Source organism: Aptenodytes patagonicus, chromosome 11 (genome assembly GCF_965638725.1).
Source record: "Aptenodytes patagonicus chromosome 11, bAptPat1.pri.cur, whole genome shotgun sequence".
Taxonomy (NCBI): Eukaryota; Metazoa; Chordata; class Aves; order Sphenisciformes; family Spheniscidae; genus Aptenodytes; species Aptenodytes patagonicus.
The window spans coordinates 15,086,023-15,106,271 of NC_134959.1; the positions used below are offsets into that span (position 1 = coordinate 15,086,023).

Below are 20,249 nucleotides of genomic sequence, written 5' to 3' on the forward strand. Positions count from 1 at the left end.
TACAAGCAAAAATGAGGGTATCTATGAAGCAGTACTATACTGTACAAATAAAAACTCACTGAAACATATTACTTGAAATATTTCAATTAATTGATATGAATCTGATGATTAAGCTGACTAACTTTTTAGCTGACTTCAATGGGGTTTGGGTGCATTCTAATAAGAGGAAAAAATAATTAGTGCGTCCCAAGTCTTGCAGGCTTTATCCAAGATATTCGCATTGGAATGTGGTTTTGTTCTAGTTAATGAAATTTTTTGTCCTCATCACGTAATTTTAATAGTGACCTCAGCAGCGCTAACAAATCTCCATATTTTTAGTACAGTGCTATGGCAGTCAGATGTGTCTTTTTTATTAATAAAGGACAGCATAAAGATTTTCTGCTTGCAAGATAGACAGAATATAGTCTTCAACCATCTTTTGCAGTTTGTTATCAGCAATATTGGAAGTGATATTATGATAACAACCTAGAATTTTTATCTTAATAGTTCTGTGCCTTCATAAATTACAGTAGATCTGATGCTGCTTTTTCTGGCTCTGAGGGTATGTCTTACTCCATGTAGCTAATTCCTGAATGTTTGCGTTTTCTATTAATTTGTTATTATTACTTCAGAGACCAAATTCAGCTTCTTGTTCAACCAAATGACTGCAGAATTGATTATATTACCAGTATGGCTATACAATACTTGACAGTAAAGTAAAATTTCACAGTTTTAAAGGTTCAAGATTACCCATTTAACAGTAAGATTGCAACACAACAAAACAGAAATGCAGCATGTACCTTCTAAGATATAGATGCACTCTTGATTTGGTGGGTACATGTTAGGGTAGTTTGGTGAAGCAAAATGTCCTCCATTACTTGTCCGTACCCAATTGTCACACTGGGTAGGAGGAATGCGATTCACTCCAATATTTTGCCCACCTTAAGCGAAAAAAAAGTGATCAAAAAAATTTCTCCTGCAAGCATGCAAATTTGACTTTGCAAAAGTAAAACACTGACATAACACATATCCTATAAAAGAAGAAAGTAATTTATTTTGGTTGAAAGCCCTCTTACGTGCCACTTGTTAATAGGCAAGGAAATAAGCTAGGAAAATCTTACGTTTAATTTAGTGATGTGGTATATACTAAAGAGATCACAGTTTCTGAATATCAAGTATGTCCAGTAATCCTTGGGAAGGGAAGAGAGGGAGTAATTTTTTTTGCCCAAACCAGTTTAGGTTTTTTGATGCTCTTCTTTCTAAGTCAAATAGTCACAGTGGCTGCCAATACAGCAGCATTATTTTATGGCTTATGTCTTCTCCACTCCTATGCAAATATAATCCAAAATATTTGTTAGCTTTTACTATTTTTGGCCCTGATTCCAGAATATACTGAAGTACATGGCCCTTAGATTGAATAGCTATTTACAATAATTTGCTGGAATACAGAATGCTTATAACAGAATGAATTATAATATGTAAATACACTAAATACAGCAATGGTAGTCAATAAAATTACTAGCAATAGGTAGATTGCACTGGTAGCTAAGGGTTTCATTTAAGATCAAAGGTCGTCATCTGGGTGTACAGGGAAATACGATCCTTGACTGAGATTATGCAGTTTACTAAGCTAGTGCACCACGCTAGATCATTCGCAAGACCTTTGTTAGTTCAGATTTCCTTATCCAAGGAGAAAGGAGTTGGGAATAATATGATCTCTCCGACATTCTTCTCAAGTACCTTTGACCCTTCTCCTTGCTATCAGCAGAACTGGAGAGAAAAAGACACAGGATATGTGTTTTCTGCTAGGTTTTTCCTAAATCTCACAGGGTGCTCTCATAACGTTATTTATATTTATGCAGTTTTTCTTTGCAGACCTCTGAGAGGGAGTCCATGCTGATACAGGTCTTAGCAGCCTCCAGTAAATTACATCACCTTCCACTGGTATCTTGGCAGCTTTTTGATTTATGGGGGTGAAAACTTAGTCTCTCCTGCAGAAATTGTTCAGGGAAATTCTGTAGGTGTCAGTTCAAGGAATTATTCTCTCCTATGTGTGGGTTAATCCCACATACGAGAAAATAAGGTTTGTGAAACTGATGCCTTCCCCACTCAGCAGGCTTCAAAAATGTTTGTGGGTGGACTATTTGAAAAGCTTGTTGTCAGATACAGAAAACATGAATTTCTGTGGTGGGTTTTTTCCTCCTCTAAGGTCTAAAACCATAGGACTTTAACTGGGTAAGTGAACGTCTATATTATTTGTGACTGGATGGCTTTGTTCAGTTGGAAAAAAATGCAGTAAATAGGGGGAAAATGGAAAATACTGGAATTCATATTGGTAATTCAAGAGCTTTTAATACCTGAACACAAATACTTTCTTTCACTTGTATTGCTTAACTAAAAATTATAAAACTGTTACATTTTTTGAAAGAAAATCACCAAACCAAAATTGTACCTTGTGTCTTCTGTGCAACGGCAATCCCTTCCACTACAAGGATTGTTACTAGCAACACTGATGAGAGAAATTGGACAGGAAAAACATCAGTAATTCATCAAAATTATAGACCATTTTCTGCAGTCTTGATTCATGCAAATCCTAGAATCACTAACCAAAACAAATCGGAACATACAAAAATACGTAATTCATTTATGTGCTTTCTTAAAATTTCAACTTTAGAAAACCAGTGCAGTCTAAGTGCACTGTCGGTTCTTCTTCCAGGTTCCTTAAGAAAGCGTATATGAGAATAGTAATTTATTGTTTGAGGGGACTTTAAGAATATTTTCTAGAGTATCTACTAATTTGCAAGCATTTTATAAAATTAACTGGTATCTATCTTCTATAGAACTTTTATATCCTGAAACAAGATGTTTCACTGCCATATTGAGCCATATTTATCCTAAAACTCCATATGCATAACGTGTACAAAAGTCTTCTCCATCTTCCAAGAAATTAATCAGGACCACAGGAGACACTGCATGGTCTTATCCCTACATGGATTTCAGGAGCGCTATAGAACTGTGCTTGCAAGACTGGTTGTTGTGATGCTGCCACAATACCGGTGATTTCTGCAAATGATGTGGCAGTAGAAAACGAGCAGACACAAGACAGTCTGAGTAGTGACAACAGCTAGGATGTGGACTCTGTTAGGATGTACAATGTTGCAAGCACTCTGGTTTGCTGAAGTATTGTGTTAGTCTCAGCTGTTGGTACATGCTGGCATTTTCTAGATTTGAATTGACTAATTATTGGACCTGTTAAAGATTTTGTTATACTCTTTCCCCCAACCCTCTTTCCCCTCCCCTCCCCCAAAAGAAGCTGTCTAGATGGTTTTGCTTTTGGCCTTCCCCTTATGTCTACACTTTTGTTGCACCTAAGAAGTGTCAGTTTGAACAGCACATATTAAAGATTCCATATTCCACTGTTCATCAACAGTTTTAAAGCAGGCTTAATGTCCAGATTTTCCTAAAATGCTTTGTCTCCTCAAATTGTTAGGGATTACCAGTAAGGGAAAAGAGAATGAAATAGAGTATATAATTATGCTACTCTTCAAATCTTTCATTTACTTCTATCTTGAGTACCTCTACAATTCTGGACACATATCTTGGAGAAGTAGCTAAGTAGGCTAGGACTCTTTGCCCTGGGCAGAAGCTGGCTGAGGGGAGATAGGATACAAGTTATAAAATCACGAGTGTCATTGAGATGGTGAATAGAGAGCAACTACTTGTTGCCTCTTGCAATGCAAGAACCAGGGGGTATCGGACAAAGCTAGCAGGTGGCATGTTCAAAGTAAATGAAGATTTTTTTTTTTTTTTTTTTTTTAATGCGCATACTTCATAACACATCCTTAAGGTAGAAAATTCTGTTTCAGAAACCCCTTAAGCTGTAAGTTGTTGGAAGTCTGGGATAATATTTGGGGCAAACATAATTTGCTCTACTTTTATACTCTTTCTGAGACCTCTGCTTTTATACCTCTGTGAAAGAAGATATCAGGCTAGATGGACCTTTGATTTGACCTGGTATGGCCTTTCCCATGTTCTTAATCTACTTGTTAATATTAAGACAGAAAAGCATGGCCTCACCACTGCAGGGGAAAAAAAAGATTTCAGCAGGAATTTTATTGTCACATTCAAGAAGTTAATTTTATTTTCCCAATTTTCCCCTCTCGTTGCTCAAGGGTTTTAGTGGCTCGTGCTGAAACGGCATTTTCTCTATCTGTGATTTTGCCCTGTGTTGCTGTTAGACTTTCAGCCCTTTAGAGAGTTCCAGAGCAAGCATGCACTGACTGTGAACTACGGTGATCTTGACTGAGGTCATCTAGATGTATCTACTGTACATCTACTGTAATGTTGGCATAGATATATTATCTTGGGGAAAGACAAAAGGAATCAAAGTCTGCCCCTGAAAGTGTGCATCTAGCGTTTGTGTTTTATTACTGCTGCCCTTTCTTCTCTCTACCCATATTAAAACAGATTGTATATCATTATGAGACTTTCCTTACCAACAACTGCTTTTTCCCTTGTAAGTTGAGTTTACAACTGTGGGTGTTCTAAAATACCATATGGGTCTTGCAAACACGTGTTATGTTCCTAGAAGCTTATTTGATTTTTAGGGATGGATTATGAGATAGCAGGTTAAGACTTAGGTAGTTTTGCAATTTCCATCTTTGCAATAATTCTGTATTTTCATCAATATTAATATACTGAAAATATACTTCCTAACTGTCCTTATCCCAATACAAATTATCAATCATTAATCATTGCTAACTCAGCCTAGATTGAAAATTCATCCTTCAGAAGAAAGTTATCTAGTACACATTACTGGTCTTCAAGTTATGGATGTTCACTAGTCTTTAAAGCAAATAAAATAAACAAATATCCCATCTTTATTAACATATGATTGACATTAGTTTTCAGATATTTTTTAGTTTTAATATTTCTTACATAGATGCTACTATTTCAAAATTATTTGCAGTTTATTTTTGTGGCTTCTGTGTTTAAACTGTGCACTCAAAGATCTGAGTTTAAGTGCATGAACTTATAATGCATTTGTACTCCTGAGATCGCTTGTCCCTAACAGAGAATCTTGATAGTGGTTATAAAGTTGTCTATGTATTTTCTTTGGTTTTTTCTACACTGGTTTTGGAGCAACACTTCAAAGTTGGCTTTTGTTGTTGAAGTAAACGCAGTTTCCACAATCCTATATAAATCATGTGTCAGTATGTTTTTCTGTTGAATTAACCTTTCTTAAAGACGTGCTATGTCCACCCCCTATTTTGCAAGGACACAGCAATCTCTTTACAGCTTTTTTTAGTACAGCTATCTACTATGGCTAACACTGTTACAGTATACCTTTTTTTTCTTTTTCACCTTGAAAATACCAGTAAGCATCTATGTTTATTTCAGTGATTGTGCTCTCTTGTACAGATAAGAGACAACATAAGAATAGATGTTCAGTTCTACAAACCAGTTATTTCCCTTCTTGAAATGATGCGGATACAGAAAGAAGCCTCCTAAAAGGACTTCAGAAAATCTGACTGGCTTTCACTAAAGCCTGTGCCGTTTCTATAAATAGTCCAGAGCTGTGTATGTGTGTGTAAGTGCAAAAGAACAGTGCATGTTTCCTGCAGAACAGCATGGATATGCAGGCAATTACAGGAGATAAATGGGCTGAATATTTGTCTTACTGTCTTCCTTTTGTCATGTTATATGGATAAGTAGATACAGTAAGTATGGGCCACCTTCTCTTTGTTCTCTGCCCTTTTCATCCTCTTCATTTTTAATTTCTTCCATCTCTTGCCTTTCCCTGGCAATGCCTATCCTTCTCATGCTCTCAACAACCCTTAAGATGTATTCAAGGCAGCCTAGGTAGCAAATGTTGAAGGGCCTTCCTTTGCCATTACTTTTTTCCCGGGTGATAGAACGATAAAGAAAAGAGGTGTCTCTGACTAATACTCTGTATGTGTGCTGTCCTTATCTCTGTGACATTGCTAGCAAAAAGGTGGAGAGACAACTTATATCTGTTCTTCCTGAGAGTACTGGGCAGGGATGCCTGAGGTAGTGTTGCCTTGAACTGTGTGCATTTATGACACAGTATAACGTGGGATAGCAAACAGGAGTTTTTTGCCTGAAAACAAGGCCTATCAATGTTCAGGATGAAAGGAAAAGAAAGAAGGAAAAAAAATCAGTCAGGATATTTTTAGACCTTTTAGACTGCTTCCATTAACCCATTTTCGTGTGCATTTTAAAAACAACACAGCCATCAGTTGGTGTCGTTAATCCATACCACTTCCTGGAAAAATATTTTTGAATCTCAAAAGACTAATTTGAACCATACGAGTCAGGAAGAAGGAAGGAAGATGTCTAGAGAAGAGACAGACCCTGTAGGATGGTGCAATGGAGAGCTAGTGCTAAACCAGTATCCTGGTACTGCATGTGGGGACACAGACACAGCAATTAGAACAGACATGAGATACCGAACTACTTTCACTAAAAGTCTTGTAGCACTTTCAGAAGGATGAAGAATGATCTTGTTATTTCTGATAAACTGAAATTCAAATAGTTATAATGCACCTGAACTCACAACGGGACTCAGTATTCCTCTGCTCCTTCTTTTTTCCTCTTTTAAATTCTTACATATCACTATGACATGACTGTTCTTCAGTGTGGATGAAAGATAACTCTAGACTCAGCTCCGTATTCTATTATGGTACAGGAAGCAGAAGCAGTAAGTATCTAAAAATGCCACTTGAACATGGCTTGCTAAAGTAAGCAACAGCACAAACAGTGCAGGATTGCATGACTGCATTGAATATCAAAGGGATAGAAGGGTGGGTTTGATTGTTTTGTTTTTAATGGAGGAGTGTGGTGAGAATTCTACTAGAGGACACTGAAATATGGGAGACTGACCTTATAAACTTAGAGATATTTAGTTGGTAAATATAATAGAGGTTAGTGCTTTTGCACCTTATATTGAGCTTCTACTTCATGATATGTATACTGTAGAAGAGGCTATCATTAAGTGTAGCCACTGAGGCAGACAGATTGAGGGGCTTCTTTTATTCATGAATCTGGTATTTGCTACACTTTTATTCCACGAACTATGGTGCATACCCTTCTACTGCCGTATAAAGATCTGATAGTTTTTACCTGTGTGAACCTTAAGTAGAAATAAAGAAAAAGCAGCAGGATTCTGTCTCTGTTTTTAAAAGAATTGATTTTTCATTTTCTTCACTTCTTTGCATGAAATATTTTAGATCACATAGCCTGCAGACAGCTGTATAAATTTTTCAGAGTGAAGACACTAACAGTACATTGCAAATTCTTATTACTATTCTGTTGTTGAAATAGGCTTATGGAATAATATAAAAGAATCCCCTGAACTGGTGTAATAAACTATGCATTGTTTGCAGGAGTCAAGATTTTCTTTGCTGGCATTTCTTAAAATTCTCTAAAACGAATCTAAGCTGCAAAAAAAAAAAAAATTAATTTGTGTATTGAAGTATATAGAGAGAGATTCACAAATGAGTGGCTCCTTTTTCTCTTTAAAAATGAGAATAATATAGTTAGTTTTATAGTAAACGGGTGCTCAACCCAATATTGAGAAATCAGTGTGTTGCTCAGAAAATCAAGTGCTTTAGGCTGCAAATCTGACACATGCTTGTACTTTCTGCAAGATGCATTCTTCAGATTTCATGGGACACAGTACTGCTCTGAGCTCCCTACGGTATGTCTTTCCTCTGCTCTTTCTGCATACTCTAGGGATCTTCACATATAGAGAAAACAGACTAGATTTGCTGTGTGGCTCTGAGAGCAGTGTCTGTCTTCAGTGATGACAGTGGGGGATCTATGCATGCAAGGCAAGCTGAATATCAAACTGGGGAACAGTCATGCACAACTGAGAAAAAGAGTGAAAAATTCCACCAATTTTTTAAATAACGACTTAATCATTTAGAGTATTACACATTCTTAGTGTAGTGGTAGTCAGAATCCTAGGGATAAAGATGACAGACATTGCTTAAAGCAGGATTCACTGTTTTATCTCTGTGCTGTACTCCCCGGATTAGGCAGCACCTTGTATACATATAGTCCAAATAGTAATTGGCAGCACGCAGGTCATGCATGTTAGAAAAATCGTGCCAGGATGCCTGCTTCTTTCTGGCAGATACAGCCTAGAGTAAGAAATGCTTGATCTTAATTATATACTATGTTTTGCCTTATGGGAATGAATCCTTTCCTGCATACTATACTTAAATCTAGCTCCTAATTTGCCCTGTGTGCTAAAGTTAATGTTACTTTCAGTAACTGCTAATCACAGCATCCCAGCTTTTACATCCATTTTTTTCCCATATACATCTAAACATTAACGTTAGCTATTAATGTGGTGGGGACATTTGTGATGTCACATGCTATCTTACTCTCTGGCAAAGATTATATAGAATCATAGAATCATTGAGGTTGGAAAAGACCGCTAAGATCATCGAGTCCAACCGTTGACCCAACACCACCACCCACTAAACCATGTCCCTAAGTGCCTCATCTACTTGTCTTTTAAATACCTCCAGGGATGGGGACTCAACCACTTCCCTGGGCAGCCTGTTCCAATGTTTAACCACTCTTTCAGTAAAGACATTTTTCCTTACATCCAATCTAAACCTCCCCTGGCGCAACCTGAGGCCATTTCCTCTCGTCCTATCGCTTGTTACTTGGGAGAAGAGACCGACACCCACCTCGCTACAACCTCCTTTCAGGGAGTTGTAGAGAGCGATGAGGTCTCCCCTCAGCCTCCTTTTCTCCAGGCTAAACAGTCCCAGTTCCCTCAGCCGCTCCTCATAAGACTTGTTCTCCAGACCCCTGACCGGCCTCGTTGCCCTTCTCTGGACACGCTCCAGCACCTCGACGTCCTTCTTGGAGTGAGGGGCCCAAACTGAACACAGTGTTCGAGGTGCGGCCTCACCAGTGCCGAGTACAGGGGCACGATCACTTCCCTACTCCTGCTGACCACACTATTTCTGATACAAGCCAGGATGCCATTGGCCTTCTCGGCCGCCTGGGCACACTGCCGGCTCATGTTCAGCCGGCTGTCAACCAGCACCCCCAGGTCCTTTTCCGCCAGGCAGCTTTCCAGCCACTCTTCCCCAAGCCTGTAGCGCTGCATGGGGTTGTTGTGGCCGAAATGCAGGACCCGGCACTTGGCCTTGTTGAACCTCATACAATTGGTCTGGGCCCATCGATCCAGCCTGTCCAGGTCCCTCTGCAGAGCCTTCCTACCCTTGAGCAGATCAACACTCCCGCCCAACTTGGTGTCATCTGCAAACTGACTGAGGGTGCACTCGATCCCCTCATCCAGATCATTGATAAAGATATTGAACAAGACCGGCCCCAAAACTGAGCCCTGGGGAACACAAAGTTCCATATATGCACATATATGCAACATAAGTTACTTATATGTGTTTTGGTTGCTTTTAAGGACTCTGATCAAGTGTAGGGTCCCATGATGTTAGATGTTGCACAAATTCAAAGTGATTGACCGGTCTTCTTGTGAAGAACTTTTGCAATTTAGACAGACAAGGTAAAGTGGGGGAAGGAAGAGAGACACTCTGGATTTTATGTAATTCTGTGTGGATGGTCACCTCCTTTTCTTTCAGAAAGCTACTTAAGCACATTTCTGATTCAAGCCATTTTTAGCTCAGAAACACAAACTGTAAGTTCCAGGGAATGAGATTTTTTTTCTCTCTCTCCCTAGCATTTGGTGACATTTGCTAATTGATAAAAGGAATACTGGATTGCATCTGTTGCTGCTTTTTTAGGCAAACAATTCTATTGCTGAGGATGAAAACACAGCAATTTTTGAATCCCACGTGCTTTTATAGTTCATAGTCTGTATATATTCCCTAATTTCTTGTGGTCTCAACAGGACATTTGCAGATTGGTAAAATGAGTATCAAAGAGCAGTTAAGGTGGCTGCCTCTAACTTAGCCTATTAACAGCTCCAGTGATTTCCTCATGTTGGAATGTACTGCAGGATTGCCACAGAATAAAGTGACAGAGATGAAGGTGTGCATCAGGCAAGATGTATTTTAGCTGTTTGTAAGTCTTGCCCAGAGCATGCTAGTGGAGCTGCCAACCCATTTTTAATCCTCCTCACAAAAGCTTGATAGCAGAAGTGGGCTTCACCAGCTATTAACAGTGACTTTAGCGCCTAAGATCCAAATCTTGTTAGCCATTAGCATGACAGCAGGATATCTGAATGCACTCAGGTCTGTTCTCAGATATAAGAGTTTCATCTCACTCCAGCTGTTTCCAGTAGGGACTCCTCTCTTTAAGATTGCCAAAGAAACCAATTGGGAGTCCGGATCTCTGCAGAGAAACCAGGTTAACTGATTCAGGAAGTAAATGCAGTTCTCCCATGTCCCTTTGATCACAATAATCTGCAGAACAATTCATGCTTGGACAGACTAACAGAGTTCTCTCCAGGTTTGCTCAAAACATTTAACATTTCTGATCCCTTCTTCCATTAGAAATGTATAAGCAGCTGCGGGCCACTTCATTTTACCAGTTGCTCCACATCCTGTTACTTATAATCTATTCCTGCGTATGTCTGCCAGCAAAACTTCTGTCAGAAGAATGATATCTTTCATTTTTAAAATAGCTTTCCTTTTCATACAGATCTTTTTTCATCTCCAAGCTGTGTGCAGCAAGAGACTGATGAGAAGGCTGCATGTGCAACCATGTTGATGAGGGTTTCCAAAAAAAAACCCCCTCATTAAAATATATACACTGACTTAAAGTTCAGATGGTTTCCCTGTAGCTGATAGAACTGATCCTGCTGTATGTGACTATTCTGAATACATCTTTCTTAGAGATTACTTATTCCTAGAACACTTGGATAGCGATGCTTTTGACTTAAAAATAGATCAGATTGTACCAAACTTCTTCATCTCTCGTTCTTTATTATCAAGATAGTGTATTTGTCAGTGAAAATCTTTTCAGGAATATCTATCATGGAATTAATATTAAAAGTTCTGCTGTCTTCTGTCATGTCTGACAACAATTTGTGTACAAATTAATATTTTTTTCTAGCTCCTCACTCTCAGTCCCTTAAAAAGAGACTTCTCTATGTTCGTGGATTTTATTGTATGCTAAAGAAGGAGGTTTTGTGAAAGGTATTGTTAACACATTGGCAGTCCTTTCCTGTTGCATAGTGGGTCAGCTTTGTAGTAACAGAAAATGGAGTGAAGCATAAAGATAAGCTAAAAGAAATGTGGGATTTTGTCATGAAAAGTTACCTGCTGATTTTTTTGTTGAAAAATTTACACTCCCCCACCCCAATCACTTGCAGTATTTGAGGTGGCAGTTGTCAGTCATATATCAATACAGGCAGCAAGCTATTTAAGTTGTCCAAGACTGTAAGTGCTTCATTAATCAAAAAACAACTTGGAGTATATAAGGCAGAAAAGCAGCGAGCTTGCTTGCAGTGCTAGAACCCCAACTGTATCCAAGACACTATAATTAAGATTTTGCTTCAGTCCAGATAAGCATGTCCATCACTACATGTGTAACCTGTTTTGTATGTAAACAGCGTGTACAAGAGTATGTGCAATTTCTGGTATAATGGCAGATGTTTATCAGCTCTCTTCACCATTCCTGCAATGAATTATATTGTGAATTTCTGACAGGTTCATAAATGATGAATAGCTTATAAAGTTTCATTTTGGGGTAATTCTTGTGTCTAATCTCTCTCCGTGAATTAAACCTTAGAGAAGGTGCTGAAAACCGTAGCTTTTTCATTAGATAGGGATACATAATTTAACAGCTCCTTCAGTTTCAATCCAGTGTTATTCTGTACTCCAGCTACAACTATATACCTGATTTATACACAGAACTTTTCTATTAATATCAATGTAATTATAACCAACTTGTTCTGTAAAAATTTTAGCGGTCATTGTCCACTATGTCTTAGGAAAACTAGCGAGTTAATGTTAAAGTTATGCTACTCTGGGAGCAGTGCATTTTGGATATTAAGTTTGTATATGTATTAATAGCAAGGCATAACACGTACCACCGAATACTTTCCTTGTTTATAACACAGCAGCTTTTTAATCCTATTCTACAGTTACTTGAGTTACTTCTGCTTAACCGCTTAGCAGTGCAAGCTGTTTGGTGCTTAGCTTTTTTTGAGTGCAGCAGAAAAGGTTGCAAGTAGATCCTGTTTTAAGTAAAAAATGAAATTCTGACTTACACTTGATACTGCCTTCGTTAGGGCCACTGTAGCCTCTACAGTCAGTACTTTGCTTTTGGTTTCAGTGGACAAATCATTAAATCATTAACAGATTTTTAAAATATTTTTTTTCTCTGCTTGTTTTCAGCTTTTTGGGCCATTGTTACACCTTTTGATTTTGGAAACAGGAGGCCATAATTCCTAGCTTTTGTGTGGAAGGAAGCATTACTTCCTAACGCTACTTGTTTGTGAGAAATTAGTTGTTAAAATCATGCCAAAATGCAAATGAGGGGGCTGAGCAGAATGGCAGGAAGTTAATCATAGTACTCCACATTCTTGCAACCTGCCAGAGTTGGAAAGAGTTCTGTAGCTCGTTGGAAGGCTGGGAATGTCAACTTTCCAGAAGTAGCAGCAATTTGTTCTAGCCCTGGCTGCTTGTTGAATTACCAGGACAGAAACTACAGAATTCTCTTTTTGGCTTTTTAAGTTAATCCAATATAATAAGTGAAATAGTCCAAAACTGATGTACAGCCAAAAAATACAACCTTTGTGGACGACAGAAATGTATATATGCATTCCATGTTAAGAACAGAAGATTAAACTGTTTCTAAGTATTATTAAAAGATATACGACTTCACAGAATATACTGAGCTTCATGGTAGTTCATACATGGTTTAGCAGAACTCTCCCAGTTCTGCACACAAAGCTATTTGTACGGAGAGAAAAAAATTACTGCCACTGTAGGTAGAGCTTCCATGCAGAATTTAAGATGCAACTCGTAAAATATGGAGGCTTACTTTGAATGTTATTCCCAACAGTTTCCTTTTGGGATTAAATCTGTGTGTCTATTCATAGGAATCTTTTTTTTCTTTCTGATTAGATGTAATAATTGGACTATATAAAGACTTCTAGTGAAGAAGAGATAAAAGGGAGTTTATGATGCTAAGTAATGATAGGTTGTTTCTTAGTCATGGCAAGTGATGCATTTAGAATACTAACAGCTTATTGACTAACGGCTTTGTGCAATTTGTAGATTATGAATAACACAAAAAACTTCCTGTAGAGGGACTTTTTACCTGGATGCTAGTGTGATTATAAAAGATTGGCATGAGGTCTGTTCAGGAGAAAACCTGTACAGTCAAATTTGCAGCAATCACATATTTCTGAAGTGTAATTAAATCTGCATATGTAGAAAGTAATTAAGAAGTAGAAATGTCAGTTGTATTCTATGGTTGTTTTATAGTGGTTTATGGTATTTAACTGTGTTACTTAAAGAGGGAGTGGGGAAAAAATCTCAATGCATTTTCTCCCCCATGTAAGCCTTACGTTCCTATGTTATCTAAACTCAGTATACAGACAGACATTTATTGAGCAAGTATCTTCTGTCTCTCAATTATTATGCTAAAAAATGAAAAATATTTATTTAAACCCTCAAGACATCTGTCCTTCAGGCCAGGAACATGGGATTTTATGGGCCGTGGAAACATTCTGGATTTAAAACAGACTTCCTTACAACTTTCATGTCATGGGAGGACATGAGTGCATATCAGAAACAGTTCTCCGCTCTGCAGTAATATGCCTTGCTGGCTTCAATAATGCAAGCAGATGCTCCAAAATTTCCTAATGGAATAATTTAATAATTAAAAAAAAAATCCCCGATGGTTCAAGTCTGCTATTGCTAATGAAGATACAGAATGCTAGAAATAATCTCTCGAGGCACAAGGCTAACTGCCATATCTAGCTTTATTTTCTAACAGAAAACCCTCGCCCATTGTCGAGCTGTATAAATAATACCACAGACAAAGAAATGCTAGGATGAGGAGCCTTCCTCAGTTGTTTATCTCTGAACCTAAAGAAGTTAGAAACAAGATTTTAAATGCCTCAAGCGAAGAGAAGCACAGGTGAATACCGGTCAGGCAGTAGCTTGTGACTCAGGTGACTGATTTTGTGAAAAACCTTGTTGAAAACAGATCTTGCTCCCGATAACAAGTGTGATAACCTGATCGCTGTTAGGCATCTCGTTAGGAGAGTTCAGAAAGCAGGAGTATTTTTACTGTGAAAAGGCTGGAGCGCAGGAAGCTCTCGGTGTGTCTCAGGAATATATGGGGCACTGGGGCAGGGTCGCTGCCATCGTGACCCACGTTTCTGCAGGCCGGGACCCCCCCAAACCGAGGTGCCGAGGTGCTCTTGCCGCCCTCCCGCGCCCAGCGGGGACGGGAGCAGCCCGGGATGGCTGCGGGCTCCCGGCCCGCCACGGCCCCGCGCTGGGCTCCCGGCAGCGTCCACCCTGCAGCCCCGAGCCCGCACCGCAGCGCTAGCTTTCGCGAGGAGCGGAGCAGAGCACGGCCGGGGACCCGCCAGCCGCCCAGCGGGGAAGCGGCGCGGTGGGGCAGCGTGGGCGGACGGCAGCTGCCCGGGAGGAGCAGCCCCCGTGCCCCCTCGTACGAAAGTTTCCGCTGGCGGTGGGAGGGCGGCCGGGGCAGAGCGGGGGCCGCACGGGGCAGCCGAAGGGGCGGCCGCCTCCGGGGGTACCGCGGTCTCCCCCCCGGCGGGGCGCGGGCAGCTTCTCCCGCGGAGGGCGCCGTGCCGCCCGCGGCTCCTACCTTCCAGCACCGAGCAGAGTTTGTGCAGGGCCATTGTCTCCCGGCGGGCCGCGGCGGCGACTCCGCGGCGGCGGCGATCACCGGCGCTCCATGGCCACGGCCGGGCGCGGCGGCCCCCCGCGAGGGCGCTGTGGCCCGCGGCTACGGCTCGGCCGGCCCCTGCCCGCCCGCGGCCATGCCCGGCGCCCCCGCGCGGGGCGCGCTCAGCCTCCGCCGCCCGAGCCCGGAGCCTCCGCCGCCGCCGTGCTCAGTCCCATCTAGAGTGGGGCGCGGCGGGCTCCGTCGGGGCTGGGCTGGGCTGGCCTGCCCCGAGGGGCGGGGAGCGGGGGGGGGAAATCTCCCCCTAAGGCGGTCTGAGCGCCGCCCGGCAGCTCCCAGCCCGAGTGAAGCTGCTGCCGGTAAATGAAGCTCATTTAAGATGTGAGGGGTGTTTGCCTGGATGAGCCGCTTGTACGCATGTGCTCGCCCCCCACGGAGCCCCGCAAGCAGCCGCAGCCGGCGAGGCCGCTGTGCTCCTCCCGCCCGGCCGGGCACCGAGCGGGGGCGGCGGCGGCGGCAGTAGGGCAGCAGTCATCTCCGCCGCGTCCCTACGGGGAGCCGGTAGTGGCCCCGTTGAGGTCCCCCGCCTCGGTCCCCCGCCGTGCATCATGCGGCAGGCCCTATCCTCCCCGCCCGTCTGCCGGGATTTTCCCGTCTCCGGAGAGGGGCCCGGCGGTGCTGGCCGCCAGGAGCGCGTCCACGGCGACCAGGGCGGAGCGGGCGAGACGTGAGGTCCCTCTCCACGACACGGTGGCTCGGGTGAACCTGAATCCCGGCTGCCCGCCTTTGTTTGGGATCTGAGTGGGGTCCCGGTGGGGTAAGAGGGAGCCGGTCCTCCCCTTCATCTTCTGTTCCTCCCCCTCTTCCCCTCACTCGTGGCAGAGAGCCCGCGCGGCTCCAGCCGTGCGGCGTGCCCAGCTGCCTGCCTGGCTGCAGTGTGCTGCCTGCAGCTCAGGCGCCGGGAAGAGCCCATCACACGCTATGGTGCGGCTGTTGTCTGACAAGAGTGACAGCTAAAATGGAGCTATTACTTTACAAGAAGTTAATAAAAAGGCGCACTTAGCCTGCTGCCTGCCCTGGCTCCCATCCCTCTGGCTATCCATCACATCAGGTTAGCTTGTGAGGGGAGATGTTACCTAGCAAAAGGGCCCGAGGTGGGGGGGCAGGTGGCGATGTCGGCGGAAGGGATGACTGTAACCCCGGGAGAAGGGCTTTCCGCCGGGCGGGGCGGGGGAGGGAGAGCCCCCGGCCAGCAGACCCCGCCGCGGGGGCACCCCGTGGCAGCCGGGGCTCCGCGTCCTCCCGGACACCTCCGAGCTGGCGATGGAGGTGTGTAACGGCGAGAGCCGCTGCTGTTCCGGACAGCCGGGAGCATGGCCGCGAAAGGTTGCCGTACCGATAGGCTACGTGTAAAATTATAGCAACGGATGTAAGCCCATTAGAGATTTTTTTAAATCTCCCATAGGCAGCATGGGTTGAAGTATCTCAGGGTATTTCATATAGGATGTCTTTTCCCTAGAACTGCCGATCAGGCGAGGCTGAGAGCTTTTGCTCAGGATCCCGGAGTACTGAAGTAAGGGGATGTTTGGATCTGTGTGCGGAGCGTGTTGCAAAGCTTTGTGCAGCGGGCAGGGGCGGTCCGAGCCCTCCCGGCCCGGCCACCGCAGGGGCTGCGGTGTCGGGCGCGGCGACCGCGGGTTTCCCGTGCCCGAGGGCAGGCTCCAGCCCCGCCCGCAGGATGCAGGAGGTCACGTTCTCCACTTAACTCAGGTCTTCTCCCCATCGCGGTCGTGCATAGTGATGCAAGTCTGAACCTCCGGAACCTCTCCCCCACGCGGAACTCCGCTGTCCGAGCTCAGGCACTTGATGGAAGCAATTTGGAACCCACTCGATAGACCCATTAGATTTTGCAAACTGTAAATTAGATGCTTAATTGCAACTTGCGATTCCGTCTCCTGAAGGAGTAGGGCCGCTCACTACAGTCTCGAACGCGATTGTGAGAGGTGAAAGCTCCGATTTTCTTGTGGTTTGGTGCTATGTCTTTGAATGTCAAATTCTTTCTACAGTGTTCAAAGGTCAGCGTATCCTGTCAGAAAAGGCAGTTCTCTTGCTTCAGCTTAATCAGCTAAATATTTCAGGCTCTTCAAGTCACTGTGATTGTCAGTCATGGCGAATTAAGCAAGGAGGGACCGAAGAGCAGTCGGCCGAAGCCAGCGCGGAGCCCCACGGGGCTGCGTGTGCGGGAGGTGGCACTCCTCCCTCCGAGCGCTCCTGCGCTCTGCTCGGCCGCGGGGCGCACGGGAGACCCGGCAAGACCTTACTGTAAAGGTCCTGAGCTTTTCTGGGTATTAAAGATCCATTTCAGTGTTCCAAGAAGCTTGATGAAGTATTAAGCTTGATGCTCTGGCAAAACCCCAAGTTACATAATTATATTATTCCGCTTACTCGAATTGTCCTTTCAATTTCAAATAGAGATGATACAGCCCTTCTCAAAGGGTAGTTTTCCCGTGAATTGTTAAATAGCTGCTGCATTCCCGCAGTGGATAAAGCAATTTCTCTCTGTTCACCTCTTAACCATGTTTTTCTAGTGGTATGATGAAATGTTAAATTATATAGTGCAAACTTCTATATTAAGATAAGTCCTCATTAGGTGGATCTACTTTGCATTTTTTTCTTTACTAACGAAAATGTTTACTGTAGTAACTCCAGAAAATATCTGACAGACTAATAATTTCTACTGTATCTGTGCATCAGCCACAATTTTTTATTCTCTCTGCAAGTACGTAAGCACAAAATTAAAATCTGACTATGCTGTTGTGCAGATTGTTAGGAGCCGGGGGTTGCTTTTTTTTTTTTTTTTTTTGGAATGCACAGCATAGCTGATGGCAAACTTTGGCTCGGATATCTTTATTACTTGTGATGATATAAGAAATGAGAGAACTAGCCTGATTCTCAGATCTCAAGGTGAATTTGCATTCAAGAAAACTATTTGCGGTCAATTGTCTCACAGCAAGGAAATAGAAAAACCTAGTGATAACTTGTGTTCAATACAAGTTGGTAGTAATTGCAAAGACCCAATCTGCTACAGTCAATTTAACTGCAAAGTTGAACTTCTAGCTTGTCCATTAGAAGGTTGAACAGAGCTATTACACACTTGGGGAAGTGTAGTAGCTTTTCCATCCTGTTCTTTTCCCAGGGCAGTGTCAAGCTGTAAGAGACGCAGGTAGTAGCATCAACTCATAGATTTGGGGCACATTCTGCCATTGTTTACTGCTGCTTTCAGAGAAATTTCTCACATGGACATCCCTGCTGCTGTCTTGCTAGAGTTCTTGTTATAGGTGGTGCTTTAAAATAGTTTATAGTAAAGTAGTGACAGGTCTGAAGAAACTTTCACTTCCCATTTTCCGAGCCTGCAGAGTGCTGGTTTCTAGGGAACAGAACGCTGTGCCACTGGGTCAAGCCAGCAGTAAGCTTGAGTTAGTTAAACTTGAGTTTGGGAGTTAAGAAAGGTTGAAGACAGCTTTTGGACAGCCAGTTGTATATTGTTCTGCTGCTCCAGTAAGTCATCATGATTATTTTTGAATGGGAGTAGTTCACGGAAGGCAATGGGACTCCTTATTTTGATGTAGGCAAATACTTGCACGAACAGTTAAAGAATGAGTCAGTTACAACAGGTGCTCTGCTGCAATAAAAGGCTTAAATTTCCATTATTAGAACTGGTTTTGCCTCCTCCCAACAGTTGTTCCTTAAAACTTCCTTTGGTTTGCTGTTCTGCTACAAGTTTTAATTTTACTATTACGTAAAGCATTTGCTGCTCTTGAGTAGCAGATTGTAGATCACAAATAGCCTTAGACCAGCAGTTTTCTACTACATTTGAGGCTATGTGGATATTGGTTTTAAAAGAGGTTGCAAAAATATAGATGTCAACAGTGAATAATTATGAAAGGAAGTTTGGAGTTACATTTTAACTGTTCCGGTGCCTGGGTTTGTCAGTAGGATTTAGGTGCAGATAATTAAGATAGAAATTGTATATTATTAAGATTTAATTAGAAAATGATAGAAGGTGCAAGTGCCTCTTAGTGTGGTAACATAATATGTAATCATACATAAATACGTGTAATTGGCTTTGTTATTTACTACTGAGTTAAGAACACTGCAAACTTTCAAATAGTCATGAAGAATACTGATAGTCTTCAGAAAGCTTAACTGTGCACTTCTCTATTTGCTAGGCAATATAATTAGATCTATATTAGAATATACCTACAAACTTTTCTGGTTTAAGTCAGGAAGTTCAGGAATTTCAAAATAAGATTAGCATATATTTTACAATTTTTATGGATTGTATCATAGATGGGATCACATTTTTCATTGAAGACAGGAATTAATTATAAAAATAATGCTGTGTGGTTGATTATTTTCAAAGTGACAGCCGAGGCCGATATTACTAGTGCCTCAACAAAAAGATCTTGTCGCCAAAATGGAAAAAAAAATAGAATGGATAATAGGGCTACTGAAACAGCATAGCAATATTCCAGATTTAACATCTCTATTGCTCTTGATTTCTTGACATACTTCTCAGTCTTTGATAAAAAAATTTGCCCCTCCATTTAGAATGTGTTTGAATTGCAGATGTTTTTGTGAAATCACTGGTCTTAATACTATTTATTTGCAAAGTTTGAGATTATTTTAAGCATAATTTTATTTTCTGGATTTAAAAAAATAATTCTTTTGGTTATTAATACCTTCAAAGCTGGCATGGTTAATGCTTTTGCATTGTTTTAACAAAACTAAGCTCTGATAATTATACTATCGTATAGAAACTTACGGATTGACTTCTGTTCTATTTAGGTGTCATTTGTTTGAAAGTAGTTACAAAAGTCCTGAATTGACTTGGTGCATTTATACTTTTCAATTAAGTGTAGCAAATGTTTTTAATAAAGCTGTCTGTTGAGAAAGATGGCCTCATCATAGGAGGAATATCATACTATATAGAATATGCCTATTAATCTGCAGCAGAAAAGTTGGTTCTTTTGGTGGGGGAATTATAGTGCATTAATGATAAATCTGGTAGGAAGATTCAGTCTTAAAGCTTCTCATGGAAAATAAGAACAAAGAAAGATGGTATTTCAACAGCCATCTGTCAGTTGGCATGTCAATGGTATTTTTATATAGGTGAGATTTCACACTGAAGCAGCCTTCCAATAGCATTTCTCACCAGGGCTGGGTTATGGTGGATGGATTTTGAAAGTTAATGTAGTTAGAACTATTTCTCACTTCTTGGTTACTGTGACCATCACCTGGAACTACGCTTTCTAATTGATGCTGCTTTCTTCAACTTACTGGTAGAAGAGTAATAACCTTACCCAAACATATTTTTCATGCTTCTAGAATAGAAAATCAAAGTATGACATGAA

General features: G+C 41.8%; 1 protein-coding gene across 2 annotated transcripts in view; it reads right to left on the reverse strand.

The window, feature by feature from the left end:
- Positions 1–14,883, reverse strand: part of NETO2 (neuropilin and tolloid like 2) — a 36,377-nt gene extending 21,494 nt beyond the window's left edge. For both annotated transcript variants that reach the window (XM_076349242.1, XM_076349241.1), the window contains exons 1-3: positions 14,797–14,883; positions 2,432–2,488; positions 780–920 (exon numbers count right to left, since the gene is read on the reverse strand). In XM_076349242.1, coding sequence (XP_076205357.1) covers positions 780–920; positions 2,432–2,488; positions 14,797–14,830 — 232 coding nt within the window. In that variant the 5' untranslated portion in view covers positions 14,831–14,883. The remainder of the gene's footprint in view (positions 1–779; positions 921–2,431; positions 2,489–14,796) is intronic.
- Positions 14,884–20,249: the final 5,366 nt, after the last annotated feature.